Source organism: Suricata suricatta, chromosome 17, assembly GCF_006229205.1.
Source record: "Suricata suricatta isolate VVHF042 chromosome 17, meerkat_22Aug2017_6uvM2_HiC, whole genome shotgun sequence".
In the NCBI taxonomy this organism is placed as follows: domain Eukaryota; kingdom Metazoa; phylum Chordata; class Mammalia; order Carnivora; family Herpestidae; genus Suricata; species Suricata suricatta.
Window position 1 is genome coordinate 35,083,358 of NC_043716.1, and position 24,774 is coordinate 35,108,131.

The 24,774-nt window shown below is 36.7% G+C and overlaps 1 protein-coding gene across 1 annotated transcript in view; it reads left to right on the plus strand.

The window, feature by feature from the left end:
• SKAP1 (src kinase associated phosphoprotein 1) overlaps positions 1–24,774 on the plus strand; it is a 275,716-nt gene that overhangs the window by 71,163 nt on the left and 179,779 nt on the right. The window contains exon 4 of the mRNA XM_029929018.1: positions 4,051–4,167. Coding sequence (XP_029784878.1) covers positions 4,051–4,167 — 117 coding nt within the window. The remainder of the gene's footprint in view (positions 1–4,050; positions 4,168–24,774) is intronic.

A 24,774-nucleotide genomic window follows, 5' to 3' on the forward strand; every position in this document is an offset into this window, starting at 1 on the left:
AACTGCTTTCAGTCTGTTTTCAGTTCTTTGGTAAAGTTGTCATTATGGCCTGTTTTTATCCCTAAATAGTACCTGTAAGTTAAGAATCAGATGGGTTTGCTGTGAGTCGAAATAGTTACAAGGGGAACATCATCATGGTTCATTTTTTCCCCCTGTTTTATCTGAAATTGAATTAGGAAATGAAAGTTTTTAGCAGTTTAATTCACTTCTCCATAAAGTTTATGGAGCAGCAACAGCTGGTTGAATCCATGGCAGAAAAAAAGCCAACTTCTAGTGGCCAAGCTATTGTTTCAGAATTAAGGGGGGGGGGGGGACTCATTAACTGTTAATGAAAACACAGGGAATAAAAACAAATAGCACAGAAACCCTAGCAAATAATTACCTCACACCTGACACAAAGCTGCTTTATATTTCTGCTCCAAACCTCAGAAATTCCCAACTTATCATTCTGTGGAGCATGAATGAAATTGAGTTTGACTCTCAGAAAAGAACAGTAGAGAAATCATCCCCCTTATAGGCCCCTCAGCACAATACTCAGTGGAGAACGACCATTGAAAATACTAAGGAGAGTATCCAGCGCCCAGTTCTTATGACACTTAGGATAGAGCAGCAAATTACCAGCTAATAGCAGATGAACACTTGATATAGTTTCCCCAGGTCTTGTATAGAAATACGAAGAAAAGGGACCAGAGGCGGTGGATGTGATTAATGGAGATATTGTGTGTTAGAATATATATCTGTGTAGAAATATATTGATTCTGAGCAAGTTGCAATGGGAAAGTATGTCTCTAGTGGCAAGGGGTCTTGCTTGTGAGAAAGCCACTCTAAGCAGATGGAGTTCTAAGCCCTAATTGTAGCACTGCTGAATGGAAGTGTCTGTCACTGTAGTTTGTGATCATTTATGTCTGATCCCACTGGACGTCGGTAGTGGCCACTTGGAACTGCGATTCTCAGAGCTGCCCATGAATCCAGAGATCACCTGCGGTTATGTTTTAAGGAAAAATGATGTTCTAAACTTAAACAAATCCAAAATGACCACAGTAATTGCTGTTCTCCTATAAAACTTTTCACCCATGCATCTTGAGTAGTTGTAATCATTTTAATTACATGGGAGTGTCTATTTATATGCTGTTATAGGCCTTTTTTTCTGTGTGTGCCTAAGGGAGTTGGGCCACTTGATGTGACACTAAAAAACACTTCTAGCAACATTTCCATCATCAGGAGCTAATTACGCTTGGATGTAAAACATATTTTTAAATGTTTCCCCCACTACAACCATTTTTAGTAATGACTCAGGCTCTGTTTTTGCTGCATTGAGTTGTTTACCTTTGCTGTTGATATTTTACAAAGGCATGGTCTTCTATTTGGCACAGGAATGGCTGTGAAAAGCCCGCTTGGATAACTATGTCCAGAAACCACAGGAACCACATGGAAGTGACTTTTCCATCTGAAGTTGATATATCAAATGCCAAATCCAGGCAGATATTTTGGATGAGATTTTTTTTAAGTTTATTTGTTTTGAGAGAAACAGAGGAAGTGTGAGTGGGGGAGGGGCAGCGAGAGAGGGAGAGGGAGAATCCCAAACAGGCTCCGTGCTCAGCACCGAGCCCAATGTGGACTCGATCCTGTGAATCATGAGATCATGACCTGAGCAAATATCAAGAGTTGGATGCCTAACTGCTTGAGCCACCCAGGCGCCCCTGGATGAGTTTTTTTTTTAAAGAGACTCTAAATGCAATTGAATTGGATCCCGGAACAGAAAAAGAACATTAGTGGAAAAAATGGTGAAATCCAAATAAAGTCTATAGTTTAGTTAATAGCAATGTACCAATGTTAATTTCTTGGTTTTGACAGACATAGCCTAGTTATGTAAGAAGTTGACATTGGGAGAAAATGGGTGGAGGGTGTTCAGGAACCCTCTGTACTATCTTTGGAATATTTAACAATAAATCTAAAATTGTACCCAAATAAAATTTTCATTTAAAATACAACAAAACAGGGGGGCCTAGGTGGCTCAGTCGGTTGAGCGTCCAACTCTTGATTTCAGCTCACATCATGATCCCAGGTTTGTGAGATCAAGTCCAGTGTCAGGCTCCACGCTAAGCATGGAGCCTGCTTGAGATTCATTCCCCACCCCCAACCCCCACCCCACTCCCCCTCTCGGGCACTCTCTATTTCTAAAATTAAATAAATAAATAATTGATTGATTAAAATACAACAAAACAAAGTCCCTCCTGATCTGCTTATTAAAAAAAAAAAAGGTCTGGAATGCTAGAATATGTAAGGGTAGTTTTGTCAAATATCTGACACCAGCAGAAAATTGAATCTAGAATGATAGTTGATAAATAATGTTCAGTATATCCTACAAATGTTACATACTGCTTGGCAATTCAAACGACTACGTCTTTTTCCAAAAATAGATTTTGGTTTGGCTCAAATTTTAAAAATTCCTTTAACCTCACAGCTCACTTTCAGGTTACTTGCAAAGCAGTCCATTAGGGTGTGTTGATAATATAATTTCAGTGGATTTGCAGTGATGTAAAATTTGAATCCTTTAACCTTTAGTCCAGTTTTTGAAAACTTTTCTGGTTATAAGCGAAATTTCACAATGAGACTTTAAGTGTAACTATAATAAGCTTTGTCCCCTAAAAAAGGAGAGCGTTTCTTCTGGCTCTGACCAGCGGCTACGGTGTGAAGCAGCGGCGGCGGCGGCGGCGGCGGCGGCGGCGGCGGCGGCGTTGGTTAACTTTTGTTTCCACAATAAAGCTCATAGTTTATGTCTAAAGTCCCGCATCTGCAGGTGTTCAACTCAGTTATGGACAAGCTACCTACCACTGAGTATCCATAGAGGAGTCTCGATATGATCATCTAATTTATGGAAAGAGAAGGCTACAGCCATCTCTTTTTATCATTTTATATCCTCCCTATCCTTCCAGTTTAATTGTAGGAAATAAACCTTTAAAGTGAGGCAATACAGATTCTATGTAGGTTGTTTGCTTTCACTGCTCCCTCGTTGAAATCCAGGACCAAAACTCTACAGTGTTTACGGAGATTAGCATTGGTGATTTCCTCTGGAAATTAGTATTTGAGATAATATTAAATTCAGTTGAAAATCCTCTTTTCATGTTTGTGAAATGAACTGAGCAGCTGTTGGTGTCCTTTTATCAGCAGACTGTACCGCTGTTTGGGGGATTTTAAGGAAAGCCATTTGCAATACAGAGTCTTTTCTTCCGGTTTCTGAATGATCGAACATCTTCCATCTGAACCTTTTAAAGGATCATAGTAGCATGGGCCACTTATACAAAATATAATCCAATGTATGTTGAAAACACCCAAAAGGGATTAGCATTGTTTTAATTGCATAATTCAGTATTGCATATACATTACCTTTCATCAAAGCCATTTTACAGAACAAATATTACCTTCTTAGGGCTTTTAGAATTCCTAAGAGGTTGGTTGCATAGGCTGTAAACTAGTATTATAAAGAGAGAACTTTCTTGAGATTGCAAAACAAGTACTGATTTAAATTGGAATAGAATCTAGAAAAGACTATGTTCTCCCTGTTTTTAAGTCTCTTCATTTTCAAAGAAGGAAAGAATATTCACTTTGTTATATTATATTATGTATAGGTTACCCTTTGTTACATTATATCATGTATAGGTTGACCCTTTGTCTGATTTATTCTATTCCATTTGGAAATATAAAGAGAAACAGGCATTCAGGGTAAAAGTTGTAACTAATGGAAGACAAGTAAATATGAATGCATATTTGTATAGCTGTGTTCTCATTTTAAGTGTGATGGAGAAGTTTCTCTCTGGTGGCAAGAGTTCTCCCCACTCTCTGGTTACAGTTTCTAACTTTTAGTTAGTTGTTGAGTGAAAAATTTCCCAGCCAGGTAAGTTGGTTCTTATTTCTCGTTTTCTCATATGTTAATGGATAGTGGCCATGTCATGTTTTGGGGGTTTGGGGTACGTAGCAGAAGAAATCTACAAAGACCTTTATACAGATGTCCCGAGTATGACCTGATTTTTGTCCTTTTTTGTCCGTCAGGGGGAGACCAAGCTGAAAGTTTCCTTGGACAGGACAGCTCTGATGATAATCATAGTGGAACTCATGGCCCCTCTCTTACTTCAGATGCTCCTTTTTTGCCTGATTATCAAGATGAGGGTGAGTGTCATCTTCCTGGAATTTGGGTTGACCGCACTTTGTTACTTTTTGTCTTGGTGTCTTTGCCTTTTGTCATTTTGAACCAAGCTGACTTCAGTGGGTTTTCTATATTGGTTATCTCTAGTTTGCAAAGAACAACTATTTGTTTGGTTGTGGTGCTGATCCTTGTAGGTAACTCAGTACTTCTGAAGCTAATGTATCTAGGGAAACGCTAATTCTATGCTGGAGCAGGAAGACATTGTTATTGATCTTTTTATAAGAACTGTAGCTCAAAAGCTAAGAGGGCATTTTAAGATCGCCCAGTTCACTGTCTTTCAGATTTCTTAGTTTCACAGAATTGCATGAGAATTAGAGCTTTCATTTGTGATTATTGGATTATTGATTTATTGTGGATTATTTAAGATCCTTGGACTCATAATATTATAGTAATTACTATACCATTTTTACTCATGCTTCTCACCTACCCCTCTCTGGCCATATTGGTATTATTCAAAGGGAAACAGAAGCCATAAGAACCACAATGTAAATCTTCCTGGAGCATTAATTTTCCTTGAAGATTTGGGAATGGGAGGAGGTAAATAATTCAACTGTTATAAACATTACTTTTATATTAAAAACACGTTGGTATGTAATAAAGTGGGATGCAAAATACGCATTAATTTTAAAGATACATGAATATAAAAATTTTGTCTTGGTAACTGCCTGTTTCTGGCTCAGACTCAGATATCCCAAGGGTGGGGGTTCCCTATGCCTCTTCTGGCACCTGGCCACTTGAACAGACGGTTTGATCGTCGCTGATGCACACGGTTATCTTACCAAAGTCTCTCTTGTGCCTTTTCAGTGGGGGAAAAAGGTAGAGATGCTACTAGAATGAATATTAAATTGGAAGCATATTATTCACTTAGGGATTGGGAGTAAAGTTGGGAAACTATTCCTTATTTCTCTTTATTAGCCTGTAATCTTTTAATTTATTTTTCTGTCAAGTTTCCCTATGACTTTGGCATTTTGCAAGAGTTCATAATCCATAATTCCTTTCTCTTTTTAACTTATCCATTAATTCTTTTTTTTCTGAAATTTTTATTTAAATTCCAGTTAGTTAACATACAGTGTGATATTAGTGCACTTATCCATTAATTCTTATTTCATTTAGCCTTTTTGACAATTCATATTGTCTACAATCCCTTTCATTGTTTTAATAACTTCTACATCAGAACTGTGGATTCAGTCATGCAGAAACATTTTATTTTGCTTGAGATTTGTATACTAATGCAGTTAGTAATACCCAAGTTTTAGAAATTGGGACTTACAATTTAGGATCTGTATATTGATTCAAGTATTACACTAAAAACATTGTTTGGATTGAAAGCTTAATAATTACACTGGTAGCTTATTAATAATTTTAGAAAATTAACAGTGCAAAACATTAAAAACCAACCTTTCATTTGTTTTTGATTAATCTAATGCTTGACAGAATTAGAACCATAGCACCTCATTAATCCATATGTCACTTATTCGGTACTTCCAACTTTCCCAAACACAGCTGAGAACACAATAAGTTATCCAGAAAGACTTCTAAGTGGAAATAGATGTTCCCGAGGGCTGGGTTAACACTTCCATACCATATTCTTGGGGAAACCCCTGAGGCACTCACTGGGGATTCCTCTTACAGATTTCCTTTTATTTATTTCCGAGAGAGTGAGAGAGAGAGCGCGTGCATATACACACACAAGAAGGGGAGGGGTGGAGAGAGAGGGAGACGCAGAATCTGAAGCAGCTCCAGGCTCTGAGCTGTCAGCACACAGCCCAGTGCTGGGCTCGGACCCATGAACCACGAGATCATGACCTGAGCCGAAGTCAGTTGCTTAGCTGATTGAGCCACCCAGGTCCCCCTCCTCTTCTTACAAATTTCTAACCATGACCATGTTTTGATTTCTCAACCCACAGTAGGATGAAACATCAAATTGGAAGACGGGGCACTTTAGAGGCATCAATGAAATAATATTGAGGCGAGAAACAAGAAAACAAATAAAAATTTATACAGAAAACGAAATTTGTAAAGAAATAAAATTCATATAGAAGCTCAAAAACACTGGGACCATATGATATTGTAGAAATAAATGGCCCAAACTAAGAGCTCAGTACCTTAATAAAGTAAAACTTTTTTAGCTAGTATTTATTATGCTCTTACCATTTGCCTTGCATCTGTGTTCTAAGTACTTTGCATATAATCATCATTGAATCCTGTGAAGAGCCCTAAAAGGTGGATATTAGGATTATCCTCATTTCACAGAGAAGAAAACGGAGACCCAGGGACATTAACGGATCTAAGATCACACAGCTGTTAAGCAGTAGTGCCAGGATTTATACCGATGCAGTCTAGTTCTAGAACCTCTGCTCTTAACTACTCTACCGTCTCAACCACTCTCTTTATCTGTGTTATTAAAGAAGATAGATTAATGTATCAGACATTTTGGCTAAGACTCTACAGATACACAAAGTTTGCTTCAAAGTGTTTTCATTAAAAATAGTTGAAATTAAAAAAAAATAGTGTTGAAAGAGGTAAATCTAGTATCTGGAAAGTTCCAAGGTAGAAACTTTGCCCCATAATGGTTCCCCATAAGAGAGGAGCTAACTATACTAGTAACATTAAATTCTTACTTAATAGAATTTAATTTTTAGTTTTGTGCCTAAAGGTTAAGAGAATTCTCAGGAAAAAAGTTAAGAGCATTCTCAAAGGGACATGGTCAATGATAGAGATAGGAATAGATTGTTTATGTGTTAGAAATTTGATTGTAGGATGTTGATATAATGTTTTTTGAAATATTTTTTTAATTTTACTTCTTTTTTAAATTTTTTAATTTATTTTTGAGAGTGCAAACAGGGGAGGGTCAGAGAAAGAGGGAGATACAAAATCTGAAGACAGGCTCCAGGCTCTGAGCCCTCAGCACAGAGCCTGATGCAGGGCTTGAACCCACGAACCGTGGGATCACGGCCTGAGCCGAAGCCGGACACTTAACGGCTGGGCCACCCAGGCATCCCTAATTTCACTTTGTAAAAGTTTTCATTTAAATTCCCGTTAACGAGCATACAGCGTAATATTAGTTTCAGGTGCACAATATAGTGACTCAGCACTCCCATGAAACACCCCGTGCTCATCACAAGTGCACTCCTCAATTCCCTTCATCTGTTTCACCCACCCCCCCCCACCTCCCCTTCGGTAACCATCAGTTTGCAGACTCTTACCTTAAGTAAGAGTCTGTTTCATGGTTTGCCTCCCTCTTTTCATTTTTTTCTTGCCATTTACAATGACGTGGATGGAGCTAGAGAGTATTACGCTAAGCAAAATAAGTCAGAGAAAGATAAATACATATGACTTCACTCATATGGGGAATTTGAGAAATAAAACAAACAAGCAAAGGGGAAAAAAGGGAGATAATATTTTAATATGAATTTCTGCAAAGCACTGAAATCAGCACAGTACCTGGCTGCCTGATGCATAGTGTACATGATAAATGTTTCCTTCCCCTAAAAAGTAAAGATACATGCATTTCCTGTGAAATTAAGGAGAAGGTTATAAAGATGTTAAATTTTTCAGTAATGCTAGACCCTACATATAACTAGATTTTACCAATAGTGAGAACAGTAACATTTGATACGCTACTTATTCATTATTTTAAATACCTATTTAGAAATTACAAAATACAACCAAGGCACTGTGCTAAGCAATAGTGAAATATGCAGTAAAAAATCAGACACAGTCCCTGTCCTGTGGAGTTTACCATGCCATTGGGAAACCCACAATTAATAAGTAGACAAATGAACAAAAGCAAAGTCAATGTCTTCATTTGCTGTTGAGATAGCTAAGGTGATCCTTTAGGGAGAAAAGATATTCTTTAACCTTTTTTCTTGTGTCAGTTGTTTTAGATTTTTGAAATTTTATCTTTATTAGAAAATGAAAGGTCACTGTTAAAATATTTCAGCTTTGTTGCATTCCACCTCCAGCCAGAGCAGTGTCCTAAATGTCCAATTATAAAAGGACACATGGTCTGACCCATCCACCCGTAACATCGGTGTGAGAAGCAATAACCATGGTGCGTGTCACGTTTGGATCATGGTTTTGTGAAGACTACAAAGAGCTCTAGAAGCATATAGAAACTTGGCCAGGTGTGCAGGAAAAAAATAGAAGAAGAAGAAAAGGAATAAAACCAAGGTTATAGGCTAAACCATGCATAAAAATGTGAGCATGTTTCTACCTAATCACAATTTCTTCTTTTCCTTTGCAAATGCCTTCAATCTGGGAACAGCAGGCTATACCCTGTGGAGAGACACCCACAAATAAGAGCATGGCTCCACCATGGGAATGAAAACTTGCTAACAAGTAATAACATTTAGATTTCTAAACCTAAGGAGGCATAGTTCTACCATATCCAAGTTTGCTATGAAACTGGATACAATTACTGTACAAGAGCCAGCCAGCCATGAAGCTCAAGATCTAATTGCTTTCATTGTCCGAAACATACAGTGGCTTTTAATGTGTCGATGAACTTATTTCATTAGTGTACATTTTTACAAAATAGTTGTGCATACATTTTACAGATCAGTTGGGGGAAGCACTCTATAAACAGGGCATAGTGACTCCTTCTGGAAGAAAAAGAAAAAATAAAATTATTTTCTAAGAGTAGAAACCTAAAGTCTGTAACAGTGTAATATATTATGACATTCTAATTCAGGAAAAAGGAATGAATGAATATTGGACAAATAAATGTGGGAAGAAGTAGGAAAGAATGTTTTTAGAGTTTATTCTTACGTCAGGCTGTTGAAAGTTAGAGGAAGTTCTTATTCTCCAGTGAAATGAGAAGTAGAATCATAATAGTTAAATGGCTATCACCATTTTTGGGGAAGAGTAATCATGAATATGTGAAAATCTGTATTTGATCAATTTGTTATATGCTACTTGATTTAACAGACACATTTAACAGTGGCCATTTTTAACTCCAGGCCCTTTCTCAAAGGTACATTAAAAAACATATAAAGCATTTTGAAAATAAGGAGAATCCGTTTTTCACCAGCTTTATTTTTAGCACTTTTCTTGTTTCTACATGACTGTTTTCATTTTAGTTCTGAAAAAGAAGTTGATTTTTGGATTTGATATTATGAATAACAGTAGACTAGCTTTGTTGATCCTCATGTGTTTCATTTCTATAGTAATAGGGAAATACTATTTTAATATCTTCCCTAACGGCAGGAAGGATATATTTTCAATAAAACTATATTTGTATTGCAAAATAAAAATGGACTTAATTTATTGATTAGACTTTTTGGCTGGAATTCATGTTTGTCTTAAATTTCATTGTACCCAAAGTTAGAAACATGCCTTCTGGGAGTTGGAAAGGGGGAAAGTAGCAGAGCCATTTACTGAGCACCATGCTACACTAAGTGCTTTTCGTGGATTATCTCGCTGAATTCGCAAAGCAGCATAGAGAAGAAGATCCTATTATCCCCATTTTACAGGTAAAAAAAAATTGAGGTTTGGAGAAATTAAGTGACTTGGCCAGGAATGAAGTATCCAATCCACCGGTGGAGGGTGTCACTAGATTACAAGAGTGCTGCTTTGCATGTGGTTAGCGGGTGTTTTTCCTCTGAAACACCCATTCTTATGGGCTTTTCGTATTATTCTCTTTATTGTTTTTCTTCCACCGAATATAGTGTTCATTTAAAAAACAGCTAAAACCTATCCTCTAAATACCACTTCAACTGCATCCTTCAAATTTTGATATGTGCTACTTTCATTATAATACATAATTCCATTCTCAGTATTTTGTAAGGCCTTTGATTATATCCTGTTAAACCTATGTGTTTAGTAGCGTGTGTGTGTGTGTGTGTGTGTGTGTGTGTGTGTGTGTGTGTCTATTTTCCCAGTTTTTATTTTGGTTTGGTTTTAGTTTCCGGGGATTTTTAAACCTGATTTTCTATTTGACTGTTAATTTTTATTACATTATAGTCTAAGAACATACTCCATATTATTTAGATTCTTTGGACTTTGTTGAGATTTCTTTTGTGGCCTGGTAGTGATCAATTTGTTCTTAGGTGCTGTGTGGCTAGGATTTGTTTCACACACTCTTACTATTTTTAGAACTAAATAGTATTCTTCAAATCTTTTATATCCTGGCTTTTCTTTTATCTGCTGAAAGTTTTGCATTGCAATTCAATGCATTCAAATATTCAAAGTGTTTTGCTTTACATTTTCAAGGTCATGTTATTAGACACATATAAAGACATGTAATTTGTTTTAGGAGGTTTCCTCTTATTAAACTGAAATCCTATCTCTAGAACTTCCACTTATTAAGCTAGTCTACTCCTAGAGCCCCTGGTAGACTTTCCACTCAAGGAGGAAAGAAAAAAAAATGTTTGTTCACAAGCCAGTTGGAGACCCACGTTGTTCTGAGTCACATGTAAGGCCTGATTTTGGCATTAAATTATGTTGTATCACAGAATAAATAAACCGCACATCTTACAGTGTTTATTGAGGTATGTGAGTTAACGATACAGTTGTTAGCAGTAAGTGACCTTACTGATCAGGTAAATCTTAGGCCAAATCCTGCTGATGACTTTGGAAGAAAATGTGCATATTTTAGGGCTGCTCTACTTGGAATGTTAGAAACCTATGGCAGGCTCTGTCATTGGTACCCTAGTAGGTGGAGAGAGTTAATGGCCTAAATACAGCAAGCTCTTTGCTTCCTTCTCACTGATAGGGTCAAGCCTACTATTTTAGTGTGTGTGTGTGTGTGTGTGTGTGTGTGTGTGTGTGTGTGTGTTGTTACATAAACTATATGAAAATATTTAAAGTTTTTAGTTCCTTTTTACTCTATGATGTTAAAATAATGCGTGTCTCTCTCCATATTCAAATATGTAAATAAACATACGCACATATATACGTGCATTCAAACAAATTTTTATCTCATTTTCCTTTTATTCTTCAGACAGTTGCTTTCGTCTTTGTTGCTCACAGGTGTATTTTTCTTTAGTAAAGCCACATGACTCCTGTCGCCCTGATGGAGTTTATGTGTGTGTGTTTATGGTGCATATTTTGGAAGAATGCAAAACTTCCTTCATTCCATGCCTGTGTTTTTGGAGCCAAAAAACAATCCTACTGTAAAACACATTCTTTCATAAGCATAGTATTTCTGAACAAGTTTCTCTTGGCTTCAGGTGAGTCCGTCAGATCAGATCATTGGGAGAAATTAAGGACTCAGTGTTGAGTTAACTGTGATAAGGGTAAGTAAGCTGTCACTCAGGATCACAGTGGCCTCCTTCATGAAGATAAATGTCTTATTAGATCGAAGACATCATGTCGTTTATATAGTCTGGTATAAATCACCGATGAAGATGACAAACTGGGTTTCAAAGTTGACAGTAATTTATATAACTTAAACAAATGATTACCAAGGATTATACATGTTTTGTGAAGAATAAAAAAACAATAACAATTATCTGTCTATGAACTACCCATTTTTCATTCTTCAGCCTGGCATGTCGGGCTGTTGGTGCATGTTTAAAGTCTAACCTCTGTCCAGTGCCCAGTAAAGCAGTCTTTCACGTGTTTATGGCTGGATATCTTCCATAATGCTTTTTTTCACTATAACATACTCTATAGACTTAACCCAAATTTTTATATAGAATAATGGCATTTTAAAGCTGGAAGAGGCTTGGTAATCACCTAATCTAATCTCTATTTTACCAAAGAGGAAACTAAATTTTAAAGAGGCTAAATTCCTACATCCTCTGCCTAGCAAGATAGAGCCAGGATGGAAACCAAGACTACCGCCCTGGGAGTGGCCTTTCCAGACCCACACTACACACTTTCCCTCACCTGCATGATCTCAACACGCTTTTCAGTGCAGACCGCAACAGCTCTGCAGGAGGCCTGATCATGGCTCTTAAGCTATTTCCTGTAAGTTCTTCAGACACACATGCTTCTCTGGCCTTGTGTGTTCTTATTCTCTTTCCAGAATGATTTGGGAGTGTTACATTTTATAAAGAATTCCAACAGGTTCCGTAAATGCTAGCAATTATAACTATGAGTAGCAGACTATCAGCCTCTGAATTGATTTGACATAGAACTAATTAGTTATCTTTTTTTGGCCTTTTAGTCCATGTTATAGATTTTAATATACTGCCAATGAAGAGTTAACTATTGAATACCTATATTGAATATCCTTTTATTCAGTCATGAGTTTAGAGGCTGTGTGGAGGATACAAAGAGGAATAGGATATGATTCCTTTCCTCAGTGGGTAAATAGTTGAAGAGAAAAGATTAGACTCCCCAAACAAACTATACAGTACATAATCAAGTGGTGATTATCAGGGACAGAATTTGCAGGGGGAAAAAAAAAACCAATTGGTTGGACTTGCAGTGGTTTGGAAGAAAGTCAAGATAATATTTGGCCTGCGCTGTGGTCAAAGTGTTTTTAGAAGTCAATTCCAGACTGGGAGTATGCACAAAAGTCCATTCTCTGAAAGGTCAGACCTTTATTGAGTTTCCACTATAACTAGTAGTGAGATAACAGTGGCCATTTTTAAGTGCAAATAGTAGATTTTTAAGTGAGTGAGTTGGCAAATGAGATTAAGCCTTTTCATACTACCTTGAGTATTCTTTGTTTCTCTCCAAATTCTATAAAGAGTCAACAACTTTAATAATATAAGAGTTCTAGTATGTAATTATTGAAGATATTTGTGTGGTCATTACAGTAGGGGTAACATGATAGGCAGTGTTTTGGTCAGTAATGTAACATATTTATCTGATTGATATATATAAATCTATCAGAAGTGGGGAGGGCTTATATATCTTTGTGTGCTATTCATTGGAAAATCTTATATACCATGCTTAATTATCTTGTTCTTAGAATCTGTAAATGCATTATAATTAAACATTGCATCTGTTTTGCAGATGGACACTGAATCACCTGAGAGTTAGCTAACTTACCGAGGGCAATCATGTCCAAAGTTCAGGAATTCTATATTCTCAGATGCTATATAGATACATGTACTTATTAGTTTATGTAAATATACATTTATATTTATATTCTCTCCCTCTCTATTTATATATATTTTTTCCACTCTTCATGCTTTGGTGAGCTTTGTTTTTCTGCTGTCCGTAAATTCTGTGGCCTATCATAGAGATCTGACTTTTCAAGTAAAAGGAAATGTTAGTAATGCTGTTTAAAGCAATGGGGAATCACCTGTTAATATAGAAAATTCTTTTCTACTAGGGAAAGATTGTTGAATTCACAAACCATATTATGCTTATGCTCTAGACTGTCTTTCTGACTTTGAGTGACAGCCTTTTCTCCTCTTGGGCCCTAAGTAGCTTAAGCCCAGATACACTAGACTAATAGGAAAGAAAGATTATACAGAGTAGTTTCTCTGGCTTGTAAAATTGGATTTATAGGGTAACTGTTCCTTCCTGGAAAGTTTTCACTTGTAGAAGCCTTTATCCAATTTACAGATCCATTTCTATAAAATGTTGGGGTATAGCTTATATGGCACAATATACTTTAATGGGGTGCTCTGAACGGTAAACATTGTTGCTGTGTTTAATTTTATAATTAAGTTATTTCATAGTAATACTCAGATTTTTTTAAATCAACAAAACATAGGGTTAACTGGGATCATGAGCTCTTCTCTCTACAAATGATCATTATCATCATTGAAAGACATTTATGGATGCCCAAGAACACAGTTGGGCCTAGAGATTGTCACAGCTTAGGGGAAAAAAATCACTTGAGTTATCTAATCTAGCCCTTCTAATGAATTCACATCATTCTTACTAATATCTCATTTAATTAATTATCAAATGTAGCGATTATGCTTTGTATCCTTCCCTGGCAGGACATCTTGCCCGCCCAGCTATTATTACTAATTTATTCTTCATGTCTAACCTAAACTTTTCCTTCCTTAGTTTCAGGCCATTGCTCTTTTCTATACCATCTTCTGAGACTGAATAATTCCCCTAATTCATTTATATTGTTACCTTTAGAAGGTATTTAAAGACTGTGAACGTTTATCCCCAGAGTCTTCACTTTTCCAAACTACATAAATTTCAGCTCTCTTAATCCTTACCTCACTCTGCCCCTGTCATACTCTCTGGTCTTTGAGTATTTCATCACACGCCTTGATATTTTCCGTTCCAAGGGGATCACCTAACCAAGAGAGCTGCCTTCCGGGGGAGGAAGTGCTTAAGCATAAAATCTCATCTAAACCACTAGAAGATGCCTAAGTGTTTATTTGATGTTGTTGGTGGTGATCATCTGGTGCACACGCCAGTGTAGTGCTTGCTTTGGCATATGTTGGGATATATGTGTATTTTAATGCCTTAATGTATTATGGCCTGTTGTAATTGAATGTCTATAAAGTAGCAGTTATGAGGGTTTTACAGACCTTAGAAGAGATCAGAATTCTCTAGCCCCCTCTTGTGGTAAAAGAAAATACTACTTTTGGGCTTTCCTAGATTATTTTGTTTTAGCTGCTGAGGAAGACTGAAATGCTTAAGTTCTCAACACGTGAGCATAGATAATTAATCAAAAAATTTAACACACATGTGTATATCCATATATATGTACCCAAGTGCACGTACACTTGGATCTGAGAAATTCCTGGTCTTTTATTTTACTAATGCCCTAAAACCTGAAAGAGAATACTTTCTTACAGCCGTCATTTCAATATATTCTTATTACATAAGTTAGGATGAGGAAAAATAAAATCAAACTATCATATTACAGGTTTTATATTCCTAAACAGATAGATAAAGGGGTTTTAGATATGAGTTTTAAGCCAAATTTATAGGTACTTTTTTGTTTGCCATTACAAATGCATGGGTTAGCTTTTCTGACACATTTAAACAGATATCCTAAATCCTCTATAACATATTAATTTGACCATTTTTTTAAATTTATGACTGTAGCGTTTCTTCTATGGTAGATATATTTCAGATATTTATAAAGGCCTAGTAAGTAGCATCTAGCTGAAGGGAAGACTGAACTGACATGCAGATAAGTTCTTGTATCTTGCCTATGGAAAAAAATTTCTACAGGTAGTACAAAATTGTGTTAATTATTCTAGGACACCACTAAAAGTAACACCTCTGTCTTGGAATCGTTGGTATATAGACAAGAACCAATGAGGGGTTGTTATTAATATGCCTCACATATTGCGATCCAGGAAGGGAAGAGATTCAAACTAAACACTGCCCCTAAGTAGTTTTGTTTTGTTTTGTTTTTTAAAGCTACTCAAAAAACTTGAGTAATGGTTTTAAGTAGATTGCCTTTATGCTCAGGTCACATCCTAATGAAAATATGAGGTCCTATTTGGAAATTTCAAGAATTCTAGAAATAAATATGGGACCATGCTTTTTAATATTAGATTTTTTTTCCAAAAGGGAATATTGAATATTGTACCAATTGAGGCATTGCAAGAGAGGAATGGCATAGACAGGAGAACAAAATTAAAAGGGTTTTGTCACAGGTTAAACAACTAAGAATATTATAATGATTTAAATATTAAATAGAAAACTGATAATTCTGACTGATTCTCTTTTTTCATCCCTACTTGAAGAGATGATAATTGTTTATTTTCTGTTAAATAGGGAAATTAATTCACTTTGTGTGCTTCTCCCTTAAGATGTAGGAATAAAATTTTAATCTCAGCTATTTATTAATTTTTTGGTGTTGACATTCTTCTGAGTTTCTGGAGAAACACTTAACAAACCTAAACCTCTTAATAACAAGCATGGGTCTTAATAGGAATAGTCTAATTTTTACATATTTTATAAAACAATAATTTGACAACATTTTTGAGATTTCTTTGTAATCAGCTTAAGTGACCTGATTTTCTGATTTGTGTCATCTTTCTCAAGCAACTGCTGGATCTGATTTTTTTCTTTACCTAAAGCTGCACTTGCCAGCACTTTCCATGAGACAGACTAAGTTGTGTATTTTCATAAAAATGAAAAGTAGAGAAAGAGAAATTAGCCCTGACTTACACCTGCGCTATTTGCTGCCTGCACAATGTATATTTCAGTTGGTTTGTTCACCAAAAAATTGTGACTGTTCTTGGACATACATTCTTTGACTATTGATTTTAAATTATATACATATGTATTTTCACAAAGCTCTCTGACATGTACATTCTTACCTGGAGATCTATCTTTCCTTGGCTCTTGGAAGACGATTTATTTTAGAAGAGTTATTTATTAACTCAAATTTATTAGTCAGTTTGAGAGTTTGAATTCTATATTTTAGCATTGAAACAGGGAAAGTATAATGATCAGTTTCTTGGATATTACAGTTAATAACAATACAGTATAATAGAGAAATTTTTGCAGAAGTTTGACTTTTCTAGCTATAAAGAGGTGTCAGAGGAAGCATAGTCATTGTTGGTATAAAAGAGATTTTCCTAGGAAATTACATCTGAGTTCTTATTAAGTGTCTTATGATAAAGAATAATTATTTTCTTTATCATATCACTGAAATTGAAAAGAAGGCAGATTATTTATTTCTTCCTTGCTTTCTCACTCCATGTATAAATACCTTCAGCTGTAAAGTAAGCATCTTTCTGAATTTTCTTAAGGAACACCAAGGCAATTCAAGGATCTCTTCATGTGGAATTTTTTGCATGTTTGTTTCTCCCAAAATAATAAATTTATTTAAATTTGGTAGTGTTGCTTTTTAAGTGTTTCCCCATGAAAATTCCCTTTCATTTAGGATGAGAGGCATTAAGAAGCCAAATAGGGAAGACTTTTTACTACATTTTTAACTTGATCAAATCCTGCTATTCGAAAAAGCAACTTCTTGGTGCTTTTGTATCTGCCCAATGGATAAATTATCAAACTGTACTGTAATTTAGCTCTAAGTATGTTAACTTTGAAAAAGAGATATCTTTCATTTCGTGTTAAGAGTCAGTAGATGTAGCTTGTCTTACCAGTGCAGAAAACCTTTTCCAGCTATGGAAGAAGTCCCGGCTTTATCTAATTGAGAGAGAAAAGCACAGGCATGAATAATGACTTTGCATATCGGGTGCAAAGAAGTTTAGAACGAATGTTGGAAAAGTTGATATTAATTCTAGTTCAGTGAGGAAGGTTAGGTTACTCCACTAAATTATGTCTGGCAAAAACAAATGGGGACTAGCTTGTGAAGACATGTAATGTTTATAAACTTTTAATTTAAGACGTTTCACTTTTATATCTGATGGTGGTCTTCCTTCAGCATCTTTGTTGTTTCTTATATTCTTTTTATTTACTTGTTTGCTAGAGGAAGTTAGTTAAGGGGAGGTCGCTGGAAATATACAAGCAACTATTTGGTAAATTCTAACAGTTGAGTTAGTAATGAGGCACATTTTACAGTTCACTTATGACAGTTAGAGTGTGGTTTACTGTGTGTTACAGTTCTGGCCGCTACAGTATGAATCACTCTACGCGACACTGCAGATACCCAGGTCTAGCTCTGCAGAAGCCAGAATGAGGGGGAAAAGTTTCACAACTTTCAAGTTTTCTTTTCCTACATAAAATAGGCAGGAATCGAGTTCTGATTTAGTTATAATGTCCTTTAAACTCTTACCCAGCTTACCACTCACAGTAATTTTAACATATTCTGTTTTCCAGTCCAAATGATATAAGAGCATACTGGGTATGATTTTCAATATACGGCAAAGGTATAAAATTAAGAAAAGATTTTTATGAAATTTTTTGCACACTCTGCTAAATGAATTATTGAAATTCCAATAAAGAATAAAACAAAACCCTAAAAAGCAGTATGGGTTTTATTTTTCCCTCAGTCCTTTCAGGTCTCATAAATGTCTCCATGAAAGCTGTATCTGCAGGGTTAGGAAAGAATATATCCTATAATATTTACCTGATCAGGGAGATTTTTAAAACATGGCATCTCAATGTGAGATATTGACTGAGGTGGGCGGGCAGGTTTACTGGTCTGGCAGACACAGCAGGTTCGCAGTAAATCCAAGTGGCGAAAAATCCCTGAGAAGTTTTTGATTAAGAAACTTTTACTATCCTTTAAAAATGAAATATGCTGGTCATTTTTAAATGATAAAAGCAGATATTTTATGTTGTTATCTGAGTCAGTTTCTGAAATATATTTTAATGAGTTTGTTACATGAAAGTTTCTGGATTTCTAAGATGCTAACTTAAATTATCCTTGATCCAGAGAACATATAAAAAGAAATGATAAAAATAAGCCTATTCAGCAAAAATAAGAATAAAATTTTATATCTGAAGGCCAGGAAGCCTACTTTCAGAGAAGAGTTAATGGTGTTATTCTTTTATAAATATTATCAGTATTTTAAACCCATAGTAATATTATAAACTCTGCTGAATGATACAATTAACAAAAATATTTTAAAATAACAAATGTAATTTTTAAAATTATAGTCTTTAAAAAACAAACTAAAATTATAAAGTGGTTTTTGCTGATGTGTTTCAGGTTCCATTTCTCTTTAGAGCCAGTAAAAGCAATGATTAAGCTAAAACATAACATGAAGAGCCTATTAAGTGGCAAACAATTTTATTGGGCAGATGAATTTAGAAGTAATATTTTGTGTAGAAGTTCATAATTAGAGTAAAGTTTATGTTTTATTGAGAATTAAATTTTGAAGTCGGTGCCTACCCTTTCAAAAACCACATGCTCAGAGAATATATTCTCTCTTTCCTTATATTTTTTATTAACTAGTCCTTGAATATTGCATAAAAGGACTAAAAAGCTAGTGTTCAGCCCAAGTAGACTTTTAAAAAGTCTTATATGATTATTTTAATTTAATGAGGTAAGAGCAGAGGTTAAAAAGAGATCTATGTCTCGAACTGATGTCTGGTTGCTGTTGAAGAAGACCTATGTGTCTACATACCCACCCAAATTAAACTTAAGCTTTAAGAAGGCTTCCACACCACAGTAACAAGAACTGCCTCTTCACTTACTGGGACCCTGCGTTCCACGCCACAGTTTCAGGAGAAGCCGCTACAACAGCCGGCATCATGCTTCACCTAGATAATGCTCTCTCTGCAGCTAATAGCTCCTTGTTCATCAAGGAGACGGATGTGCGGAGAGGTGACTGCTCTTCACCCACTGCTCTTTGTTCTAGGGTCTCTCAGACTGATTGTATCAGCCCCAGCACTGACAAATATCCCCCCAAACTTTAACACTATGTTAAATTGAGTTATGAGGTTTTAAGGTTACACTCCTCCAGCTGAAGGTTGATTGTCTCTGAGAGATAAAGGAATTGTGCTCAATGATAACAGAATCCTTTATCTCTTGCCATGGGATAATCCCAGTTATTGAACTTAAGAACTCTCATTGTTTGGTTACTTGGTGTCTCTCTCTCTCTCTCTCTCTCTCTCTCTCTCTCTCTGTCTCTCTCTCTCTCTCTCTCTGTCTCTCTCTCTCTCTCTTTCTCTGTCTCTCTCTCTCTCCCCTCTCTCCTATGACTGGGTACTAAATTGGTTATTCACTACTCTCCACCTCCTCCCCCAGGGATATTTTGGAAAGACCCACAAGTTGCAGATGAAGGAACAAGACAATTCAAGCAAACAGAGCAACTCCTTGAAATGTACTCTCACTTAGGGTATACCAAGTGCTAGAAGCAAGAGAGATTTGGTTCTTGTTTGCCCTTCTCCTGGCTGCATGAATGTGTAAGAGGGTTCGAGAATGCAAAATGTTTCCTTTCTCCTCCCCCTCCAGTTTCTCATACATACATCTAATCTCTTTTAAAACAACAAAAACAACAAAAACCAAGTTTATGATACTTGGATTATGCTCGGAAGGCATATATTTCAGACTTGCTGTCCAGGCACAATTTTAATCTGCAGCCTCTCTTGGTGACAGGATAGTGATGGTGACAGTTTTTTATGCCAATCTTTGCAGTTCCAGTCCAGCATGCCACTCTGTAAATGCCTTAATAATAGTAAAAATTACTGAGTGACTATAAATTAAAATCTATCTGATGACTTGTGAATGCTCAGTTTTTTCTCCGTGTCATACAAACTTAAGATAACTATTATGAGTGGAATTGATAATACCACAGAGGAAAAGTTTAGTGTAGCTGTATCCTAGGAATACTCAAGAAAGCCTTATTTAGGGAGAAGTGTTTAAACAATGCTTAACACCATTCTACAAAAGGTTTATTAGCCTGACCTTCATTACCAATGGCAATAATCACTTAGCATCAAACTTATGCGGAATGCATGGCACTCTCTAAGGTGAATTAATAGTATGTGCCTTATATAATAAATTTATTGAACACATACCATATGCCAGACATAGTGTTTTACATACATTACCTGTAATCATCATTACTATGGTGCAGCATAAGTATTATTATTCCCATATTACAGATGAAGAAACTGAGCCTCAGAGAGATTAATTTGCTCAAACCCTTAGCTAATAAAGTGGATGTAAACGAGTCTCTATACATCTATACATCCAAAGCTCATAATCTTTCCAATATGCCACCCTGCCTCATAGAAAACAACAACAACTTCTGTTGTTTTTCCTTTAGATACTTTCGTATACTGCTATGCAGAAAAAGTAGAGACCCTGGAGTTACCTGAAAAAGGAGTATTAATAATGGCTACCATTGAGTGAGCACCTACTCTGTGGCAGCATTGTGCTAGGTGCCTCCACGATTTCACATAATCACCTTTTTCAGTCCAATATACAAAAGCTAGAGGGCATTTAATTTCAGAGCTCATATCTCTTCCGCTACACCACGTTGCCTAACAAGATTGTAGAGGGAGAAGAAAGGTGTTCCTGCACAATTCTGTCCAAAAGAACTTTCTGCAATGATGAAAATGTTCTGTAATTTTGCACTGTTTAATGAAATAGGCACCAAATGTAGCTACTGAGTACTTGCCAGTGTGCCCAGCAAGCATGAGAAACTGTATCTTTAGAATTAATTTAAATTTAAACATACCTTTGAATAGTCACATGTAGCTAGTAGCTACCATATCGAAGAGCACAGCTGTAGAAAAATGGCTTCTTCTTAACTAGATAATCAAGACAACCTGGAAATAGTACTTGCCAAACTCCCTGAGAGAGGGATTGGATGGAAGTTGGGCGGGGAAGGAAGAGAGGAAAGGAGGGCTCCAGCATAGGCTGCGGTGGAGGAGGAGGTCAGCGGTGTCAGGCATGTGACTAGGCAGAAGGTTCACACGTGAATTTATGTGAGGAGCCCAGAGAAAACAGGATGTGGAGTGGAAGAAGAAAAGTGACCTGGCAAAGTGCTTTGAAGAAGAGCCTTAGAATCCATAGTTAATGGTTTGCACAGATTGAAAGGTAAATAAAATCAGCATTCCCCCCCCCCCAAGTATTCACCTGCTATAAATCATTACTCATCGTTTTGATGAGTGGTTTTGGAATGGGCTGTTTAAATGGCACCGTGATGTTTGCTTGTGGTGGAAGCTTGCAAGGCTCTCTTCCTGCAGAACTCACAGAGCTCCTGAGTCCTAGGGCCGCGAGGTTCTGGGGGTGCAGTGGGAGGCTGTCATTCATTCCTTCACGAGTATTCATTCAGTCATATACATCACCTTTTTGTTTTGTGTTAGTGCCATATCTAACCTTTCTCAAGAAATTAATTCTCCAAGGCGCTAAAAATATTTTTTCATTATGAAAGTGTTGAAACGCCTGCTAATGAGCAGCGTCACTCATTTGTACATGTTGATAGGACTTTACAGTTTAAAAATCTTGTTTGAATGCATCACCCCATTTAACCCTCGGCAGTCCCATGAGGTGAGTGGTGTCCCTGTCTGATGGAGGGGAGGGAAATTGAGCCTGAGAGTTGTCTGGGATCACCTCTCATTTGGTAGAGCCAGAAACCAGCCAGAAGCCAGGCAATGGCAAGGTCTGAGTTTTCTGACCATATTCTTGCCAAGGTGGCTTCTTGGCCTTCAGCTCCACCCCACCCCCCACCACAGTGACAAGTACAAATACCCCAGTGAGCTGGAATGTGCGGGTTTCCTTTTTTCAAATTAAGAAACTGAGGCACATGTACTGAATAGTATCGTAATAACATTAGATGGTGACACACGGTAGGTAGCTTCACTTTAAAAAAGCATAGCATAGCATAACTTAAAAAAAGAAAGAAAAGGAACTGAGGCACAAAACAATTGAGCCCAATTGACAGTTTGCAGGGAAACAAGACAGAAGAACATGGGGAACTGTGAGCCTGCAATTAACAAAATTTGGACAGTGGGAACCTCCAAACAATTGAACATCCCAGATTCTTCAACGGATAAATTATAAGGAAAAGTAAGGGGCGAAGGGCAAAAAGACTTACAAGAGATAACCTTTTTTTTCTCATGGGCAAGATTTTTGAAAAGGAAAAGAAAGACTTATGGTGCAGCTATATCAGAAGGGGAGGATTTATTTTCCGGTCTACCACTTGGTATCGTGAGCGTTATGCCTTTCTGTACTTCAGTTGAAAGAGTGCTCCATTAGCTTAATATTTAGCAATCACTTTGGAAAATATATATTTAAACATCTTTAAAAAGAAATAAGGGGGAGTTGCTCTTTTGTACGTTGATCCTAACGGTCCATTCTGAACGGCCATAAGCCCTTTGCCCAACCAGTTTTCTTGCCACACACCTTGTGGTCATCACTTGAAGTGGTTCTTCAGAAAGAAAGCATTCTGGATCGAGGAGCTTTGTAGTAAGTTACCAGTGTTCCGTAAATCTTGATAATGCTCGAGTTTATGGCCATCAGAACAAGGGATAATCTAGAAAAAACAGTAAGGAGAAATTATTAGATATGTTATTAGTGTCCTGCTCTGAATTCTGATCTGCAATCAATATAAGAATGAAAACAAACATAAAAGTAAAAGATTTCAAACATGAAAGGAATGCACTTACACTGCATTGCAACATCCAGGTGTTTGAATTTGCTCTAGATAAACCATTTAACACAAAATGAGTTCTTCACTCACAGAGGTGCTGAGTTTGCAGGAAAAAAAAAATATTCCAATGAGAGACAACCTTGCAGATGTCATTTCGAATCAATTCCAAAGCTCCAGAAGATGGAAGAGCCCACGCCATTTGACCTGTAGAATTTCCTACAGGCTATGATAGTTTCTTTTGTTTCTTTATCATTTCCATTTCCCCAGCTTTGAAACAAATGAACTTATCAAGGTTTCAAGAATAATATGGGACAGGAAGATTTTGACAGCATCCTACTCAGTGGGGGGCATGCTAAAATAAACAATGCCTTTCCCTTCATTTTCAGGACAGTTCTAGTAAGATGTATGTGCAAAGATGTTCATATTTGGGATTGTTTATAACAAAAGTGAAGTCATTGATGTTTTACCCTCGCAAGGATTATGAGGTGTTATAAAATTAGTTTAATTAACAACTGTTTTTAAATTTCCCCATATTCAGCTTGACTGGAACTTGAAGATCTTAGTTTTTGCACACAGAGATACCCTAGGGTGTGTGTGTGCATATTTGGCAGTACAAAGTGTGTGTGCATTAATGAACAACTTCTCCTTTAAAGTGAGAGCAATTTAGGGCGCCTGGGTGGCTCAGTAGGTTAAGTGTCCAGCTTCGGCTCAGGTCATGATCTTGCAGTTCATGAATTCAAGCCCCATGTCAGGCTCTGTGCTGACAGCTCAGAGTTTGGAGCCTGCCTCAGATTCTGTGTCTCCCTCTCTCTTTCTGCACCCTTGCTCCCCATTTGCACTCTGTCTGTCTCAGAAATAAAATACAAAATTTTTAAAAAGTGAAAGCAGGGGCGCCTGGGTGGCTCAGTCGGTTGGGCCTCCGGCTTCGGCTCAGGTCAGATTTCACGTTCGTGGGTTTGAGCCCCGCATCAGGCTCTGTGCTGACAGTTAGCTCAGAGCCTGGAGCCTGCTTCCGGTTCTGTGTCTCCTTCTCTCTCTGCCCCTCCCCCTCTCATGCTCTGTCTCTCTCTGTATCAAAAATAAATAAAACATTAAAAAAAAGTGAAAGCAAAATAAAATAAAACAAAAAATGAAAGCAATTTATAATATTAAGATATTTTTTACTTATAAATATGTGGTAGAGATTTTGAAATAGAAGATCAAAGTTTGGAAATGTATGACTTGTTTTTCCTTCCATAAAGATTACTAATGAACACTTCCTGCTAGATTATACTTTAAAAATCCGGGACACTTCCTATGTTTGTTTAACATCTACAGATTCTTACATAGCTCATTATGTCAAGAATTGAAATCTGAAATTAAACTTGCGGCATTTTCTATAAGAAAATATGGAGGTTGTGGAGGTAATATGTATATTCATCCAGCAAACATGTGCAGGTGCCTAGTATGTGTCCTAGTATGAATATGTATATTCATCCAGCAAACATGTGCATGTGCCTAGTATGAGACTAACCATGGTGAATAAGACGTGACACTTACCTCCAGGAAGTACACAGTCTAGTTGGAAAGACAATATTTGAAAGAGTAATTTGACTTCTTAGAAGTAAATACTAAAAATGAGGAACATTAGTTCTGTTATAGAGCATAGTGAAGGGAACAACTGTACCTGGAAAGGAAATGAAATCAGGAAGGACTCTCAGAGGAGGTGATACTTGAATTACA